Source organism: Eucyclogobius newberryi, unplaced genomic scaffold, assembly GCF_026437365.1.
Source record: "Eucyclogobius newberryi isolate DKJ021-1_F unplaced genomic scaffold, fEucNew1.0.hap1 SCAF_2, whole genome shotgun sequence".
NCBI lineage: Eukaryota > Metazoa > Chordata > Actinopteri > Gobiiformes > Gobiidae > Eucyclogobius > Eucyclogobius newberryi.
This window is the reverse complement of record NW_027315834.1, coordinates 14,832,012-14,851,330: the sequence shown is the minus strand read 5'-3', so window position 1 is coordinate 14,851,330 and position 19,319 is coordinate 14,832,012. Positions and strand designations below refer to the sequence as shown.

The 19,319-nt window shown below is 39.9% G+C and overlaps 2 protein-coding genes across 4 annotated transcripts in view; one reads left to right on the top strand and one right to left on the bottom strand.

Annotated features, from left to right (window-relative positions):
- Positions 1-19,319, bottom strand: part of phf24 (PHD finger protein 24) — a 289,741-nt gene that overhangs the window by 231,117 nt on the left and 39,305 nt on the right. The window lies entirely within an intron of this gene.
- Positions 1-19,319, top strand: part of LOC140367260 (protein unc-13 homolog B-like) — a 71,869-nt gene that overhangs the window by 30,886 nt on the left and 21,664 nt on the right. For all 3 annotated transcript variants that reach the window (XM_072453634.1, XM_072453633.1, XM_072453632.1), the window contains exons 9-17: positions 9,780-10,067; positions 10,144-10,234; positions 14,276-14,322; positions 14,413-14,491; positions 15,156-15,230; positions 15,315-15,534; positions 15,605-15,832; positions 16,366-16,507; positions 16,576-16,745. In XM_072453634.1, coding sequence (XP_072309735.1) covers positions 9,780-10,067; positions 10,144-10,234; positions 14,276-14,322; positions 14,413-14,491; positions 15,156-15,230; positions 15,315-15,534; positions 15,605-15,832; positions 16,366-16,507; positions 16,576-16,745 — 1,340 coding nt within the window. The remainder of the gene's footprint in view (positions 1-9,779; positions 10,068-10,143; positions 10,235-14,275; positions 14,323-14,412; positions 14,492-15,155; positions 15,231-15,314; positions 15,535-15,604; positions 15,833-16,365; positions 16,508-16,575; positions 16,746-19,319) is intronic.

The following is a 19,319-nucleotide window of genomic DNA, read 5'->3' as shown; positions in this document are numbered from 1 at the left end:
AAGACTAAACTTGTTTTTCTTTGCATTTTCTTTATTTCTGCCTTTTTCCTTTCCCATTTTTTACTTTTTCTTTTCCATTCTCTACACAATCACATTATCATTTCAGTTCAATGAATCATAAAGGAAGAGTTAGAATCATACCTGTAGATTCTGGCATGGGTTTTGATGAATGGGAAAAGAAATACAAGAGGCAAGGAAAGCCACAGCTCACTGACTTCATTGACGAAGAGGAAGACAGTGTCATCCTGCGAATGGGAGGCCCATACTCAGTGCCTTCACACAAGTCAATCCATCAAAATATTCAACGAAATCACAATGTCAACTACCCTGAAGGCTATGACACTATTGATCCACGAAAGAGGAAAAGAAATAGGGATCCAGGGGGGTTTTCTCACACAGAGACGGACAAAGTCAAAGAAGGGCCATTTTCACTGGACCCTGCATTGGCCCTTGAGAGGAGGGGTGAGCAATTCAGGCAGCAATTAGCTGAAATGCATGAAGAAGAGGAACATTTGTCAACTTGCCTCACACCCTCTAAAGAAGGACTTCTTTATAAAACTAGAATGTGGGCTAAAAATGACCTGGACAATACCTTTGAGAACTATGTAACGTACAAACGACAAGAAGATGCAAGGAGGAGGGCACAATTTGACTTTGATTTGGATAAGCATGCTGATCTCAATTTAGATTCAGATGAAGATGTTGAATATTTTGAGGACATGTACACAGAGAATATGAGACAATATAAAGATTCTTATGACACCACTTTAGATAATTCTCAAGGTTTTCGGGAAAGGAAATGCAAAAAGTCTAAGCTCGGTGAATGGGCTCCTGAAGCAATGCTGTCTCCAGTGGAAGAACCTCTTGAGGAATTTGTAGACCCCATGGATGAACTTCAGTGTCTTGTTGAAACGGTTTCTGAATACCTTGCTGAAAAGCAGGAAGAAATAAGCCGCTATGGGTCACTTCCTAAATCCAATAAATCCAGGCTGTCATCTTTAGGTAGCTACCGGACTGATTCCTTTGGTGATGACTCCCATAATTTAAAAGAACCCAGAAGGGATACAAGTTTCCAAAATTCTGAACAAGGCATAACTGGAGTCAAAAGCGCTGTCAGTTCATTATTTAGTTCTCTCACGGACAAAGTAGGGGGCAACAAGCAGCCAGCAACAGATTCACAAACGACACAGCCTCAAGCAGCAGAGGTGCAAACTTCAGGTCTTACAAAACTGTTCTCTTTAATTCCAAGATCTAAGACTACAGCTCCAATAGCTGTAGTATCCCCTGTAGACTCAGAAAAAAACGTAGCTAACTTGTCTCCTCATCCGCAGGATCCTAAATTACAAGGGAATATTCATAATACAACCTCCCCTCTAAGGACAAGTGCCAATAAGCCATCACTTGAAACTTCATCAAAACCTCAAAATACACCAGGAAATTCTGTCTTGGATAAATTGAATCCATTAAAGTTATTCTCAGCAGATAAACTGCAGCCTTCCGAAAGTAAGCAACCAACAGGGCAGGACTTTCAAAGTGATCAAAAGTATATGTTTAAGGAAAAACAACTGTCACACCATGATGGCGCAAATATCCATACCAACAGACATTTTGTGTCCGATGAAAATGCATATGGAAAACAAGATCCAACAATCTACAAAGAAAATGTGTCAAACGAGTCAGTAAAACCAGCACAGCAAGAAAAAATTGGTTTATTCAGTTCTTTTCCAAAATCGTTAAGTTCCCTGATATCACCCTCAGCTCCTATTCCACCACAGGGACCTCCTCCGGTTGTGGTTTATCCTGTTCACAATTCCACACAAAATCCTGGTCCACAAAAAACAGAGGATTCGTCATTTGGTAGTAAACTAAAATTGCCATTCCTTTCCTCTGACAATGTCGCTACTCAACAGCCACCTAAAGCAGACGGAGGCATACTGTCGGGTTTTTTAAAGTTTGCCTCAAATGAAGATGTCAGTGCCTCTAAAAATGTACAAAAGCCCATGCAATCACATCAAGGTTCACCTCATGCCACTGTGAGTCAGTCTTCTTCTGCTCCACAGCAAAACACAGAAAAGGGTTGGTTTTCCAGCTTGTTCAACACAGCTCCTGATCCCCTACATGTAAACCCAAATGTACAGAGTAGACAGCCTGATCAGTCCAGAATGCCACCGGGCTCCCAGTCACATCAATCTCATCCAACGCCAACTGAGAGTCAACAGAAACAAAGTCTCCCAGAATCCCAAGGCTTTTTGACTGGCCTACTAAAAGGTAGTTCAGATGACAACAAACCAAGTGCAATTTCCAACCAGCCTAGCCAAGGGGGGTTACTGTCTGGTTTGCTCAAATTTGGTTCAACCGGCCATCTGTCCAATAGTTCACCTCATCAGCCTTCAGTAAACAACCACCTTCCTGGAAGCCACCCTCAACCCCAATTACCACATCAAATACATTCACAACAAAACACAAATGCTTCTCAGGCCACAACAGGGGGTTTTCTTACTGGACTGTTCAAGTTATCTTCAGCAGAAAACATACCACAACACATCCAGCCTGCCGAAGGAGCAAGTCAGGGTAAGGTCACTGCTGGTCCCCCACGGATTTCAGAGCAATCTCAGCCTCAAGGGTTCTTCTCCAGTTTTCTCAAACTTGCTGGTGAAGAGGGTGATTCAAGTAAGCAAATGGCTCAGGAAAAATCCCCTGCTCATTTTAGTCAAAATATTGTAAATCCGAACCAAAACTCAATTTTAAGTTACGTAACTCCAAGGCCTCAAATTAGTCCACAGGAGATGAGCAAGCCAGGTGTAAGCCCACAGCAGACAGTTCCACCCCAACAAGCCCAGTCCCAGCAAAGTGGTCTTCTTACTGGCCTTTTTAGGTTTGCTTCAGCAGACAGCATTGAAACACAAACAAATGATTTTAACAAATCGACTAAAGATCACACACGTGAAGGTAGTGGATTTCTGTCTGGTTTACTCAAAACTTCAACAGAAACATTAGATCATCAACCACAGTCTAAAATGTTCCACGAGTCCGAAGAAATCAAACATCGTCAGACAAAGAAACAAGAATCCACAAACCAATCCGGAGTGTTTTCTGGATTGTTTAGCAAGATGACAAAGTCAGAGAACATTGAGTCTACCTCTCAAATATACACAGCCAACCAGAAAGACTCACACCACAACATTCAAAGAAGCAAAAACGTTCATCAGAGCAATTCAACTTCCCAGGATGGTTTCATGAACAAGGACACTTCAAGACCTTGCCAGCAAGAGGTTTTATCTGGACTTTTCCACAAAAAGGAAACCGAGCAAATTAGTAATCAAAGAAAAGCAGAAATATCAGGTCCAGTCACTGAGCAAAGGACTCAATCACAGGTCACTTCATTTCCTCCTGTTGGAATGGGAAATACTACCTCTAACCAGTCTGCAGCTTTTTCAGGCTCTCCACGCCAGAGTAGACACGCTTTCATTAGAGCACCAGTATCAATTGATGCTGAAAGTTTAGACCTTAGAACTTCAGTAACATTTGCAAGATCTCTCCAAAGTCAAGCAACATATTCTTCAGTCAGCACAGGTAATCTATGCTATTCTCAAACTATTCAACAAATTCCTTCAGTGGCCTATAGTACAGGTAATATTCAAAAGCTTCTGACTGAACTTACAACTATGAGTATGCGTCCACATTGTAACCTAAGCACACCATCTAGTTCTAGAGGTCAGTTGTATCCATCTGTAGTAAGTCCATATGATGAATACCAATGGATAAATCAAAGTACACTTTGGCAACAGTTCCAGAAAGAGGAGATAAATTCTCAGTTAAAGATTGGAAACCAACAATGTGGGCAAAGTTGGGTGGGAGCGTCACCACATAATTCTTTGCACTACAGTTCATCAGATCAACAAATTTACAACGCAGTACAATGGCAGCAACCACACTTTGTGGAGAGTAACTTGAGCCGTTGTAATGAAATGGATGCGTTTCAAAAGAAAAGACTGTGGAACAGTTATCAAGACTTTGGTAACATAGAATATGAAGACGGTGCACTAAATCTAACTAATAAGCAAAGCAATGCAATATCTAGTCAATGTAATTATGGCAGCACCTACAGCCTTAATGGCGTATTGTATCATGAAGGTTACTATGAGGAGAATGCCCCCAGTTTATCCTATTCAGCTAACAGGCAACGTGCAATGGACAATCCTGCCCCAACTAATTTTGGTATGAACCATGAAAGGCATTTAAATCGACAAATCTATTCTGAAACTAATGACTCAAAGTATCTCGAAGACACTGAATGGTATCAACAGTGGCTGTCATTGTTGGAACAAGGCATGTGGTGGCCAGCAGAAGATGGCGACTGTGGCTACTTTGTTTACACAGATCAAGAATACATTTATGCCTTACTTACAGATGCTGCAGGTGAAAACGTATACGTTTGTGGTCCTGAAGAAGAGATTTGGGGAAATCCACTTAAAATAGATAATCAGCCTAGTGCTTGGCTACACAATGAGATGGTGTTAGTTTGTGGCTTTAAAATACCTCTTTTCAATGAGGATGAGCTTCTTTGGTTTCCTGGTCAAGAGCAGAATGATCCTCAACTCCTCAATGCCCCCTTAGATTTATCAGCTGCCTACAGAAAAGGAAATCAGATCATGAACTTAAATCTTGAACAGTTTTCTGAAATGTTCGAAAATTCCTTTGCTTTTCAAGGACCTCAAAGTGTAGATATTTCATCCTACAGGTTAAATAAAGTAAGCATGAATCCTAGAGAGCCCAATTACATTCATCAAGACCAAGATATTATTGACCTTTCCTGTCATAATAGAGAGCCACGTTGGAACAACCAAGAAATTAAGTCATTTTTTTCTCAAAAGGTTGCTGTGTCTCTACACTCCACACCATCTGCCAATTCCAATCACCAGGCACTTTACAAATGTTATCAACCTAGCCAACGCCGCCGTTCCTCAACAGGAGTAACAGTTAAGCATGTGGATGATATATCAGAGGAAGAATGGAGAAAGGCAGTTGGAAAAGAACAGCCATATCGACAATCCTTTGTGAGCCAACCATCTCAAGTGGAACTAAACAAAGCGAATTCATCTTCAAATGCAAACACAGAAAAAACAACAACAAATATTTTCTCATCAGGATTTCAAAGTTTAAAGTCAAAGATTATAAAAGATGACTCCAAGGCCAGCATTACTCAAACGGATGTTGCACAACCACAGATATCAAACCAGTCTAAACAAGGTAGAATTTTGCCGACTGTACCCACAACTTCTCAACCTAGCCATTCCTCTATACATACACAAAAACCACGTCTGGCACGTCAAACAACTGTGGCAAATCAGGCTGCTCCTCCGACTCCACCTGTAACTACAACTTTGCAATCAAAAGATCTGATAAATAAACCTGCTGCTTCCAGGCCACATCAGAATAACAAAACACAGGAAAAACCACCAGAACAACCAACAGGTTTTATGGGTTTTTTGAAAACAGCTGTTGGAATAGAGGAACCCAAGGTAGATTCACAAACACCTCTTAAATCAGGCATTAGTGCTTCTTCAACAGAAACTACAACTACAGATAAAGAGGCTTCTGGTGTTTCAAATATTTTTGGATCAATTAGCAGCTTATTTAATACTGAACCCCCACCACTGGCAAAAAATCAAATGAAACCTAGTGTTACTGAAGGGTCACTGGCTTCATCATCTAGACCCAAAGGTCTACAAAGACAACGGACAATGGATCAAAGTGGTATGGCCCACAGTCAATCTCCAAGCAAAAGCGTATCACAAGTACTTCCTCCTACTTCCACAGTCACTAACATTCCTACACAGTCTAAAACCATGCCACAGATTAATCAAAATAAGGACACCGCTCCTAAACAATCTGGAGGACTCTTTGGCTTTTCTCTGGGTGAAATATTGACAGGTCCAACAGTTGGTCAACCTGCCCCCAGCCAAGAGGCGCCCACAACAGGGACAACTTCACAAGAGGGATCTATTGGGAAAAGCATATTGTCATTGTTTAGTGGACCTGACCCCCCCCAGGCTGAATCTAAAACCTCACCAAACCAACATCCAAACGCTGGTGCACCAACACAACTCCCACAACAAGAATCACTTGGTAAAAGTTTGTTGTCTATGTTTGGTGCATCATCTACTCCTCAACCTCCACCTCAGGCTAAATCTAATGTTGACGCACAACAGCGGGCAATCCCTCCAAAAGACCCACCAAGTACAGGGTTCTTGTCAATGTTTGGTGGCCCCAGCAGCCAACAGCCTCAAGCTAACACTGGATCTCTTCTTGGTGGAATTTTGTCTGGATCATCCAGTACAGGGGAAAGCCCAATGAAAGGATTGTTTTCTGTATTTAGTGATTCGACACCTCAACAGCCTCAAAAAGCTTCACATCCGCAACCTACAGTGCCTCAACAGACACAAGCCAATCCTCAGACACAACCTCATCAGACACAACCTCATCAGACACAATCAAAGCCACAAACTCAACCACAGGAACAGACAGCTACTCCTGTTCTTGGAGGATTATTTGGTGGATTATCTAGTTCAAATGAAAGAAAATCTTTATTCTCAGTGTTTAGTAGTCCTGATAGTCCTCAAACCACTATGGCTTCAGTGCGACCGCAAACAAATGCTACACAAGTCACATCTGGTGCTGCTACTGTCACACAAGAGTCAGCTACATCTCGACAGCAAGATTCATCTTTACAGCCACATGTTTCTGTAAATGATATTCCAGAAAAAGCACCTGGCTGTGACCCGACGGGAATTCCTAAGGAGGACGGTAACAAATCTTTTAAGGTACAAAATAGCATATCTGCAACTGAAACCCATACTGAAACCCAAGGTCCGTCTATGCAAACTGCATCATTTGGTCATATTGAATCAACTCAAAAGGCTCAATCTACCACATCTAGCTTGCTTTCTTTGTTTAGTGGGTCAACCCCTGATTCAAGTGCCAATCAGTCCAGTCCCTCACCTACAGCCACCATAGAAGGCCCTACCAGTGACCCAACTGTAAAACATTTGCCCTCTGCTCCATGGTCATCTCCTCAGTCTTCTCCTCAACTAGGTGGCTCCTTGTTGGGTAAAATGTTTGGAGGGTCAACACCCCAAACTTCAGCTCCTCAAACAGGTTCATTACTTGGTGGTATATTTGGAGGGCCGGCTGCCCAAACAGGAGGAACTCAGACTGGAAAGTCTGTACTAGGAGGTTTATTTGGTGGCCCACCACAGACGGAAGGAACTCAGAGCACAGGGTCTATTTTAGGTGGCATATTTGGTGGATCAGCTGCTCCGTCAAGTGCCAAACCTGCAAATACCAACTCAATTTTAGGAGGTTTATTTGGTGATGCAGCTCCATCTCAAACAAGTACGGCACCTTCAGCCACATCTCTTATTGGTAGCATTTTACCTGGATCCGCTGTGTCTAATGAGACATCTGGAAAAGGCATACTTTGTGTGTTTGCTGGCAATACTTCTCCTGCAACACCATCTGCACCAACATCACCTAAACCCCACGACAACAAAGTTAGTTCTGAAACATCTCCTAAAGTCACAACGGACATCCAGAGTTCAACTAGAACTGCTTCAGAATCCTCTTCAGTTCAAAGAAATGAACCAGTACTGACACAAGAACCTAAAGACATTACGGATCATGAAAAAAACAATGATAGTACAACTAATTGCCCAGATCCGGACAAGGTTATCCCATCAGTAGATATTTTGTCAAAAGAGCCTGAAAACATAAAACAACTTACAAATTCAGAGGTAATGTCTTCTACTGATAATAAAATGCCACCCAAAGAGGAAATAAGTCCATTGTTAACTAGCACAGTTGTCAAAGAGCAGCAGAAAAGCCCTGAGCCCGAGAAGTCTGTTCTGGACTCTTCAGCAGATAAAGTTGCAGGAATTGTGTCTTCACTATTTGGAGCACCACCAGCTCCTAACAGTGGTCCTCAGCAACAGCAAACCAAAGCTGCCCCTAGTCAAACAGGTCCTTCATTGTTAGGAGGAATTTTTGGAGGAACAAACCAACCATCAACTCCCCAGACTGGGGGGTCATTACTAGGTGGTTTGTTTGGCTCTGCCTCACAATCTGGTCCTCAGTCCAATGTCTCAAACCTTGGAGGATCAGTATTAGGTGGTATGTTTGGCGGAGGGTCAACATCTAAGCCTGGAGGTACACCAGCCCATGGATCTATACTTGGTGGAATGTTTGGAGGAACTGCATCAAATGCATCGCCACAGTCTGGAGGTTCTATCCTTGGAGGAATGTTTAGTGGAGTAACAGCACAAACCTCTGAAACAAAGCCAGCAGCATCTGTACTTGGAGGCATTGGTGGGTCCTTATTTGGTGGCATTGGGCAACAAACCAAACCACCAGAAAAGCCACTTGCTAAAACTTTGACAACAACCGAAACACATGCTCACATCAAACATGAAAGTGTGCCATCAAAAGTAACAGAGTCCAATTTATTTATGGTTGACTCAGCCATTTTAGGTGATTCTCAAGTTCAGTCCGTCAGTGAGCCAGCCAAACTAGATGATACTGGAGTTTATTCCTTAGATACCCCACCCACCTTGAAAACTAGTGTAGGTGATCTTTCACATGAAATGCATATCTGTGAAACAGAAAAGCCTGCTGTCCACGATGAAGTAATAGAAGACATACCTATTACAATTAGTACTGCATCTGAAAGTAGAGATTTGCACAAATCTGTTCAACCAGAGGCACAACAAACTAATGAACAGAATTCTGATAATGCTGAGACATCCCAAGTTAAATCTCTGTTTGGTCTGATCGCTGCAACAAGCGATACTGGAAAATCTTTTGGATCCTTATTTTCTCCAACAACAGCTCAACCACCATCTCAAACTGACCAAGGTGGTGGCCTCTTTTCTGGGCTCAAGTCTCTTTCTGGAAGTATATTTCAAGAGGAAAAGAAAAATACTGGAAAGCAAGAACCCTCAAATATATCATTATTTGGTGCAAAGATAGGTTTTCCTTGGCAGACAGAACCCCCAAAGCCTCAAGAAACCACAAGCTTAACAAAAACCGTCCAGCCAAAACATCCTATAGAAAAGAATCTTGCAGATGGTGGTCAAATAACAGAGGCGGTAGGTTCAACTGAGCACATAGAAAAACCTAGCATTTGCATCTCCACTCCTGAAGTAGAACCTTCAGCATCCCTATCCCCCAAAGAAAAGGACAACCTTGTAGAAACATATCCCAATACAGGTCTTTCCATTGGACCGCAGCTGGACAACCAGTTCAAGAAGGATCTATTAAATGCAAGGCTAGTAAAAGCTTAATAAATGGCAATCATTTTATCCATTAATAATGCATTAACATTTTACTGATGAAATTCCCCTGTCCCGCTCTGCATGCCATTCATAAATTTGGAATCATTAGATTAATTTTTGTGTATAAGTGACTTTCCCAGATTGTCCTGCTTGTAGTACCTTAAGTTTAAGATCAAAATCCCTTGTAAAATTTCATCAGCTTTATATTTACAAAATTATATTTATATATTATATTTTTTGCACATGGGATTTTGAACTTATAGCAGAGTTTTGTGTCATCATACTTGCCTTTCTTTTCATAAACTGCAATTATTTCAAAGGTACACTTTTTGTCAGAAATTGTAATTGTAGATTTGTAAGTTTTACGTGTCAGGTTAGCAATACATGTACATGATTGCGCAGGTAAAAATATTCTAACATGACTTATTTTACCTTTTCTCAAAACTTTAGTCCAGTGGAAAGTAGTCGCTTTGGGTCATCTGGAAACTTGAGCCAGACCAGCTCCCAGCTTAGTGAGACTGGCCAGAGCACTGGAGGCTCTGAGCTAGAGGAGTCCTTCCACTCCTACCACAGCGTAGGCTTCCATCCCTCCACTAATGGTCAGCCTCGCACCAACAGACATCTTTCCACCAGTGGACATTCTCTTATCAGTGAAAATGACCTGCGGTCATCGACAGATGAAAAGCAAACCCTGAAAAGTAGCAATTCATCAGAGAAAGGCTCATCAAAGCTCTTGAGGTTTGCATTTATTTGTAATAGTTGTACATTATCTTTTTTATTTTCTTTGCACTCAATTATTGTGGTTGTATTCTAGGTTCCATGATGATGTTCCACCACTACCTTTTTCCCCATCCAGACTTCGATGGTTAAAGGCCATTAATAAAGTTAGAGTTCAAATTCGTGAGGTAAGAAAACCTCTGCCATATATAATTGTTCAAAGTGGTAGAATTGTACCCCTCTGTTTTAAGTTTATATTTTGAACTGCACAGTTTTATAACTTTATTATACCCTGTCATTCCCTTAGAGCAATTTGATAAGCCCAGAATTTTTTTTTACTATTCAATGGTTAGTTTTATCTTCAAACCCAACTTGCTGAGCTGAAATTGAATCATTAGGTGTAGGTATATCCATTTGTACAGTGTATGTATATTTTTTCAGGTTGACCTTAACGATTTTATTTGTAATTCACGTAATTTGTTTTCAGGCCTCATGCTTTGGTATATGATTTTATTTTCATAATTTTCATTAAGTTGTTTCGTTCCTTTTCTTATGCCTAAACCAATTGCTTTTTATTTTTTTCAAAATGTGCTGTGTGTTGCAACAGGCACAGCCCTCTTATAGCATGTGCTATTATAAAGTGCTAGTTCAGAAGAAGAGAGAGAGCGGGGACTGCATAGAAGAGGGCAGGACAGAGGAGGGGCAGGTTCTCGTGTTAGAGTGAGCCACTCTGAGATCATGGGGTGGTGGGAAGTGGCATATTATTCAATGTTTAAGATTTGTGGGATTCACATGTAGCAGTGTCCATTCTGCTGTGTTGAAGTTTTGTTCTCCTTTTTTCTTTTTCACCAAATTACTTTTCTCGTGGATGTTTTTAAAATTTCAAAATGCTTTTCCTGGTTGATTTGATCTTTCATTTTTTGTGCTTTTAAGGTAAGAATTTTATTGTCATTTTAGTGTATTTTCTATCCTATCTAATTTAATAAATGGAGCTGCGCAATTAATCAAATTATTTATATTGATATTTAATCATTTCTAACAGTCAATGATCAGCTTGAGCCTATTTAATCAAGAGTTCCACAGCCAATCCCCTGTCAGATGTATGCAGATATATGCATGCATGCATACATACATACATTCATGCAGAAATTAGGTTAATAGTTCTCTTAAATTTAAAGGTGTAAAGGTTGAAAGTCTAGTGTGCAGCTGTTGCAATGACAAAACAACAGTGGAGAATTGGCATGTATTGTAATTACTGAGTTCAGCAAGCCTTTTCTAAGAATAACAATTACAGCGCTCCATGCAGCTGCTTTTAAGGATAGTAACTTGTTTTGTATATTTTTATGTGACAAAAATAAATGGTTATTTCTCCGTTGTGTATATTAAAACTGTTTAGGACGAGAAGCCGATCCAGTCGTTGATTGAGGATGTTCACTAAAGAACACCACAGTGGACAGGATGAGCACTACACAAAACAAGCTGCTCCACTTTCCCCTATAAGGAGAGAGCGCGGTAGAAAGGGGTCGCAAAGTCCCAAAGTAGGAAAACCGCAATGCAACAAATTACAGAAATGCCTTCAAGGACAAGGAGAACATTTGCTTGATGGACAGAAATCTGATGTCAACCCACATGGAAACAGAACTTCAGAGTCTTTGGATGATAGTGGTGTCAGAGAGGATATAACGCCTAATACAAGTGAAACGGTCAAAAATGAGGAAGATGGCCAAGGTTCCACTAATACTGTAGAGCATATACTTAAGGAGCTTAAAGGTATCAATAAGATTCAAGAAGAAATTTCAGATCTGAGGGACTACCTTTCATCTGTTCGGGGCTCTGTAGATGAAGTCTCATGCTGCGTGGATGCAGTGCTTTCTGAAATCGGTGAACTGTACTGCGGAGCTTCGGCTCCAACACCACATTCTAGCCCTGTTCTTCAAATACCAAGCCTTAGGCAAGGACACCTCGGCCGACAGAACGCTATTACATCTCTGCATTCGAGTCCGCTTTTTGATCGTAAAAACTGGGGCAAAGAATTTAATCAGGACCACATCCAGTCAGCAGCTCAATGGAACATTGATGTTGTTCAACTGAACCAGAAAATGGGCCGCAAAAATATGCATTTATTAAGTCCTTCGAAAGGTAACCCCTGTGGCACCGAACTTCACTATGGCCAAGACCGTCAATGTTCCCCCTCTTTATCCACATACAATAGTTTGAGTTCTTCTCAAATATGTGCCAAATATGATAGTTGGCGTATTGCTGGTGGCCAAGGGCAGTGGATTGAGGATGACCTGTGCTCTTCTTATGCAAATAGCAGAGAGGAGTTGGAATTAGGTGTCTGGGACAGAGGTGCCATGGAGACCCAAAGCAGCACACCTGGTCATTCTTCAAATACTAGTTCTGAACATTTGTCTTTGCTATTTGGACAGCACTACAACTCCCCATCAAGCTCCACATGTATGATGGACTGGGGAGCTTCTAAGATTAAACAAGAGAAACAAAACTTAGGGTGTGACTGTGCTGCTAACTGTCCATACTCCCATAGCTCAGGTTATAACACTGTAGAGGCATGTCCACATGAAACAGCTAGCGGACCATCTAGAAGCATGAGCTGCTCTACAGAGCTTTTGACAGATTGTGATGACGGTTATTTAGAGACACAATCCCACTTTGATGATTGTCCATCTTCTGGTGACACTCTTGATCTAGGATCAGCGGACAGTTTAGACCAAGATTGGACTGATTCTAGAATGTCTAGGGACGATACTGGAGAGTCTTTATCACAGATATCTTCAGAAATCCTTCTAGACAGCTCTACAACATTCTCTGCTGTTGGTTTTGATGTAGCAACCTTTACCAAGGCTGTATTGTCTTTTCAATCTGCTTTGAAGGGGGCTTTTAATATGGATGGGTCAAGCACAGATGTTGAAATATCTGTTTCTGCTTTGTCTACACAATCTAATGAAGTACATGACAAAAACGACTTTGTTGATTTAAAAGACGGAGGAGTTAATCAAACGGAAAATGACTCAAACATTGAAACATTAAAAAATACTGTACAAAGCTGTACCTTTGAGACACATGAAATCTCCTCTTTCCGAGAATCCCAGATTGAAGAATGCGAGTCATCTTGTGGAATTACTGAATCTAATTATTTGGCGATGTCACAAAGGGACGATAAATACAACAGTCCAACTGATGTTAATAAGTTAAATGATGTAACTCCAAATGTGGCTAAACAGACAGAGAGTCCTATGGTTTTGAGCCAGCTGAGCTCTGAAGAAATGAGATTGAGTCCAATCAGTGAAAACACTATTCTTGAAGAGACTGAATCTCCAAAGCCTACGGACCCTAGTCACAGAGAAAGAATTGCAAATTTCCAGAGGATACTGAGGGAGAAGAGGCTAACCCGTCACAGACTGTCTAAGTCTGCCCACGGATCCCAGGGATCTCAAGGATCCTATGGGTCTCAGGGATCGCAGGGATCACAATCTCAAGATGAATTTGTCCTAGGTAAACTATGTTATTATTTTAAGGTTATGGAAGGATAGTTCAGTAACTAACCAACACCATTAGCAATATTGGTATGTTTTTGTTAGATAAGTAAAGATAAGAAACCCTTTTTTTGTCCCACAATGGGGTTATTCCAGTGTTGCAACACACAGTTCAAGAACAGCAGAAGAATAGTAATTATAGATCCATTATTATGTTCTATTTAGTTATAGTCCTATCTTGAGTCGGTATTTTTGTAATAATTTTTGGTATCTCCAAATACTGAACTATCCTTTAAAGAGTACACTATAATAATCAGTTTTTAGGTTATGTGGTTGTCCAATAATGTTTTCAATTCAATTTGTATTGGTCATTTTCAGATATTTGGAGAGACGATTTTCAGGTTATCTATTCCTATTCCAAATTTGTGTGTTGTTTTTATGGTAACGGTTCGTCACTTCATTTTATTTTTATTTACTATTATTATTTATATATTTATTTTTACTAAACTGCAAAATTATCATTCCTATATGGTATTATATTATGAAATTTTTTTATCAGTAGTGAACTGAAACTATTTATTTCTCTTCATCACTTTTCATCACATTTGTCTTAAGACCCTGTTACTTTTGCATGTGTTTTGAAAGCAGAGGGGTAAAAATCTACCGCTGCGTTCCTTTTTGTTTTGTTTACCACTTGCTTCTTGCCGAGAAATAATAGCATTTGAATTCATATAGAGTCGTGAAGATGAACCTAACTCAAGGCAAGCATGGGTTAAGCCAGGGTGAGTTGCATCAAATAAGTATATTTAACCAGCAATTGATGTCATCTTGAATGTGAGTTTGATGATCTTACTTTACATTTTTCTTACCAGTGGGGGATCTGGCCTCTATGGGATTGATAGCATGCCCGACCTACGCAAAAAGAAGCCAATCCCACTGGTTAGCGAAGTGGTATGTACCTTTCATTCCTTATTTACAAATGCAAATGTATTGTGATATTGTAATAAGTATATACTGTATGTGAGTAAATATTGTCTTAATTGTTGGATGTGTAGTGTCATATAACTTTATTATAGATATGATGAATCTGGGAAACCGTTGTTTCAAAAGGCAAAAGTCAGACATCTAATTTGTCTCTCCCTCCTCTCTTAAACCTCAAACTATTCCCCACAACTCTTTTGAATGCATTCACTGTCGTTGGTCAGGCTATGGTAAGTTTTGTAGAAGCAAGTTCCAACTCCCTTATTCATCTAGTTAAACTAACCCTCACTCTTACCAAATATTTTTTTGAACAGCATGCTAATGTATGAATACAAAAAGTAGCATTTTAGAAACCTGAGATTCAGATTTGCATGTGTCCTTTTTGGTTCTTGGTCGTTCATTCATGGGTTCCCCTTTTTTGATCTTCTTACTGACCTAGTGTCAACAAACTGGGTTGCAGTGGTTTCTAACAAGTTCACCAAAGTCTATTTTAACACTGCTTACCTGCTATGGAAGCAGACCTGTCACTCACTAACACTTCCTGGCTGGGTAGTAACACAAAGGGTCTGCTTGGTTGTGGGTTAAACCCATTGGATTGCCTAATTCTTAAGAGCTTATTGTTTCGTCAATACAGTCCCTTGTCCAAGCCAGGAAGGCAGGGATTGCTTCTGCAATGGCTGCACGGTCATCAATCAAGGATGAAGAACTGGTAAGTCAGAACAAATGATTGACCTTTGCTTAAGAAATAGGCAAAAAAGTTTTCATATTGATTTTGTTTTATACTTGTTTGTAGAAAAATAATGTGTACAAGAAGACCTTACAAGCTCTGATCTATCCAATATCTTGTACAACGCCACATAACTTTGAAGTCTGGACGGCTACAACACCAACATACTGTTATGAATGTGAGGGGTTGCTATGGGGCATTGCCCGCCAAGGTATGAGGTGCTCCGAGTGTGGAGTCAAGTGCCATGAGAAGTGCCAAGAATTGTTGAATGCTGACTGTTTGCAAAGTAAGTATTTCTTCAAATCACAAAAGACTATCTAAGGTCTGCACATGACTAATGTGTATCACCATCCCAGGGGCCGCTGAGAAGAGCTCGAAACATGGAGCTGAAGATCGGACTCAGAATATTATAATGGCCATGAAGGACAGAATGAAAATCAGAGAAAGGAACAAACCAGAAATCTTTGAACTGATTCGTGAAGTGTTCGTCATTACCAAGACCCTTCATGCTCAGCAAATGAAGACTATTAAACAAAGCGTACTTGATGGAACGTCAAAGTGGTCAGCTAAAATAACAATTACTGGTAATTGCATATCCATACTAGATACACTGTTGATGTGATGTCACTATCATCCCTGAATCCCTGTAGATTAAAAAATAGCTGGGGGACAGGTCAGGTCTGTGGAAGAATTTGCTGTTGAACTGTCAGATTGCAGATTTGTTTTCCTGTATATTTGTAATTACTGGGTAAATTCATGTGAAACTAAAACTAGCACAAAGTTCAAAGTCTTCTGTCAGACAAAAATAAACAAAGGTAAAACAATTTTTTTTCACTTTAGCTTCAGAAAATTGTGCTATTATTCAACTGTTTTCTGAACTGAATGGACTCTAAGCCAATCCCTAATGGATAATGATAAAGGTCTTCATTTGTGAACTATAAATATGTATATTTATTTCAAAAACATGAAATCTCCCATAGAGTTTTAAAAGCCTCTGCCCTCCATCTGAAATTTTGGCATCATCAAATAGTAGAATGTGAAAGGGGCCTATTGACAGGAAGAGACTTTTGAGCCTTACTGCACAATATTTGATGAGCTCTCTTGTTTATTCCTTTAGTTGTTTGTGCTCAAGGACTTCAAGCTAAGGATAAAACTGGTTCCAGCGACCCTTATGTTACTGTGCAAGTTGGAAAAACCAAGAAAAGAACAAAGACCATTTATGGCAACCTCAATCCAGTTTGGGAGGAGAAGTTTCACTTGTAAGTTGCAATTTTGTGCTTTTACTAGTTAAAGCGTTTGTATTAACTTTTTTAATTTTTTTTTTTAGTGAGTGCCACAATTCTTCAGACCGAATTAAAGTGCGAGTGTGGGACGAGGATGACGATATTAAGTCCAGAGTGAAGCAGCGCCTCAAAAGGGAATCTGATGATTTCCTTGGTCAGAGTATTATTGAAGTTCGCACACTGAGCGGAGAAATGGATGTTTGGTACAACCTTGGTTAGTAATCTCTTTTTTTTTAATGGACATTTGCATGCACTCAATCTGGCATACAGTACAGTAGTATGTTGCCACCTTGTACATTTTGTCAAGGTGAATAATTCCAACTATAGCTTTATATTCAGCCCACAACAGAGTGCATAAAATGGGTGTGGTAACACTTGCAACACAAAATTGAGACTAAACTTGGAACTGAATGTGGATAAGACTAGGATTGAACAAGAACTAGAACAGGACCAAACCAAATCCACATCAGGACTGAAATGGGTTTAGATCAGTGCCAAATCAGAACCTGAGTAAAGGTCCCCTAGACCAGTGATTCTCACATGCTTGTACGTGAGCTCGTTTAGGTTGTACACAGACTCTTCTGCAGTTCAATTATTTAATCCAAATTTCTGTCCTCCTTTGGTTGTCTTTGTTTATTTCCATTTTAAACCTGGTTCAGCCCTATTTTAGTCCTAGGATAGTTCTATTTTAGATTTGGTGGTACTCAGAAGCACATAGATTTTCTTAGATGGTACTTGATTTGAAACCGTTAAGAACCACTGGCCTAAACTATTTTGATGCTGGTCTCTTTGTCTATTCTATAATGTTGTCCTTTGGGTTATTGCTTAAGTAATATGTAGGTAATTACATCTTGTGCAGAAGGTTGTGTTAACAGAAGCATTAGAATTTATTTCTGTGATATGCCATGTCTTACTGTGGCACTCCCTTGATCATAACCTCCCAAATTGTTTAAAGAACATGCACCCATTCTGAAACATTATCTCTGATGTGCATGTTTGAAAAGCTAGAAGCATCTTGATTAAAGTGCTTGTATTGACATCATTGTTGTAACAATAGATCTCTCAAAGCTCCAGTATGGAACTGAATGTAAATGGGACTATAAATCTGGTAGAGTTGTTTAAAACCTGGGAGACACGAGGTGCTCTGTTTAATATCATGCTCATCACAGTAATAAAAATCTGCATCTTCTCCGATTCATTAGAAGTCACATCACTTGCATAACTATAAATCACTAATGGCACGTGCACAGTCGTTGTGTGCTTTATCTTTTTGCATTTCGATGTCTTGGTTCATTCTCCATGGTTGATGATCAAGTAGCACTTAAGTTGGAAATCGACCACTTCGCCGACATGTACAAATTACTGCTAATGAGGGTTCTGTCAGGGTAAATAGTAGGGGAGAGTTGCCAGGCAGCCTTCCTCTAGAAATGCTTTAGTTCAAATGTATTGAGTGGTCAGATGCACATCCACACAGTTGCTACGTGCTGTCTCTCTCTCGCTCTCTCTCTCGCTCTCGCACCATCAGCTGGAGGAATTTGGCTGGTTTTAAAGTACATTGCCATCACCCACTGTAAAAACACAGCTCTAACAATAGAATTGCCGCACTAATTGTCTATAATTAGTGCTATGTTGAACAGACCTACTTTTACTGGCCTCTCTTATAGCTATGAATGTATGTGGTAATAGGTTTAAGGTTTGTGAATGTAAAGACACAAGGGTTTATGTTGCCTTTGTCTTTTGGAACGAGACACATAATGTATTACTTAACTGTCAAGGAACTTTTACTTTTCTCTATAGCAAATCTAGAAGCCTTCAGTACTCATTTCAGCCTTTATTTGGTTGGTAAAGTCTTAATGTGCAATAGAAATAATCGTTTGACTAGTCAAGTACTAAAAGTTGTGTATAGGCATGAATATGATAAAGTATTAGGCTTGAGTCAGGAACTGGCCAGGGCTTTTTTTTATGTTGATGATGATGTTGATGTTGTTGATGTTGTTGATGTTGATGTTGTTGTTGTTGTAGATGATGTTGTTGATAATGATGATGTTGTTGATGATGATGATGATGATGATGATGATTATGATGATGATGATGATTATGACTATGATTATTATTATGATTATTATTATGATTATTATTATGATTATTTGAATCCTGTCCCGTGGAGCGATTTCTGAGAAGATTGGCAGAGTGACCAGGTACAACGTAAATCCTGTTTGAGTGTGCGAACGAGGTATGGCTAAAACGAAATGGCTCGACAGTGCCCCCTAGACTTTAACCAACTGGGAACTTTAACATACTTTTTCTTGAGTAGGCACATGAAATTTAGTGGAGTGATGGAACACACTGAGACGAGCCAAAATATAATTGTAGCTCCGCCCTCAACGAACAGGAAACCGGTCATATTGGACTGAAAATTAAAAACGTATTTAACTTGCCATATATTTAACTAGTCCCAGTTTTTTTATACCCAAATCGGATCAAATTTGGTCCACAGCATTTGGAGACATGGAACATTAATAATCATTGCAATGTTTTGGATACTCTTTGTGGGGGGGGTTTTCATAGCGTCCCGGCAATAAACATGCTTTTTTTGTGTAATTTTCAAGTTGCACATTTAAGCCGTAATCTCCCATAATGCTCAAGCACGTACGTACACACACTCATAAACTGCACAGATTGAAAACAATATTGCGCAACCTACTAATACCTTTTATTTTTATTTTCTCTTTTTATTGTCTTTGTACATTTGAATTATATTTTTCTTGAATAAAATGTGTGGCAGACA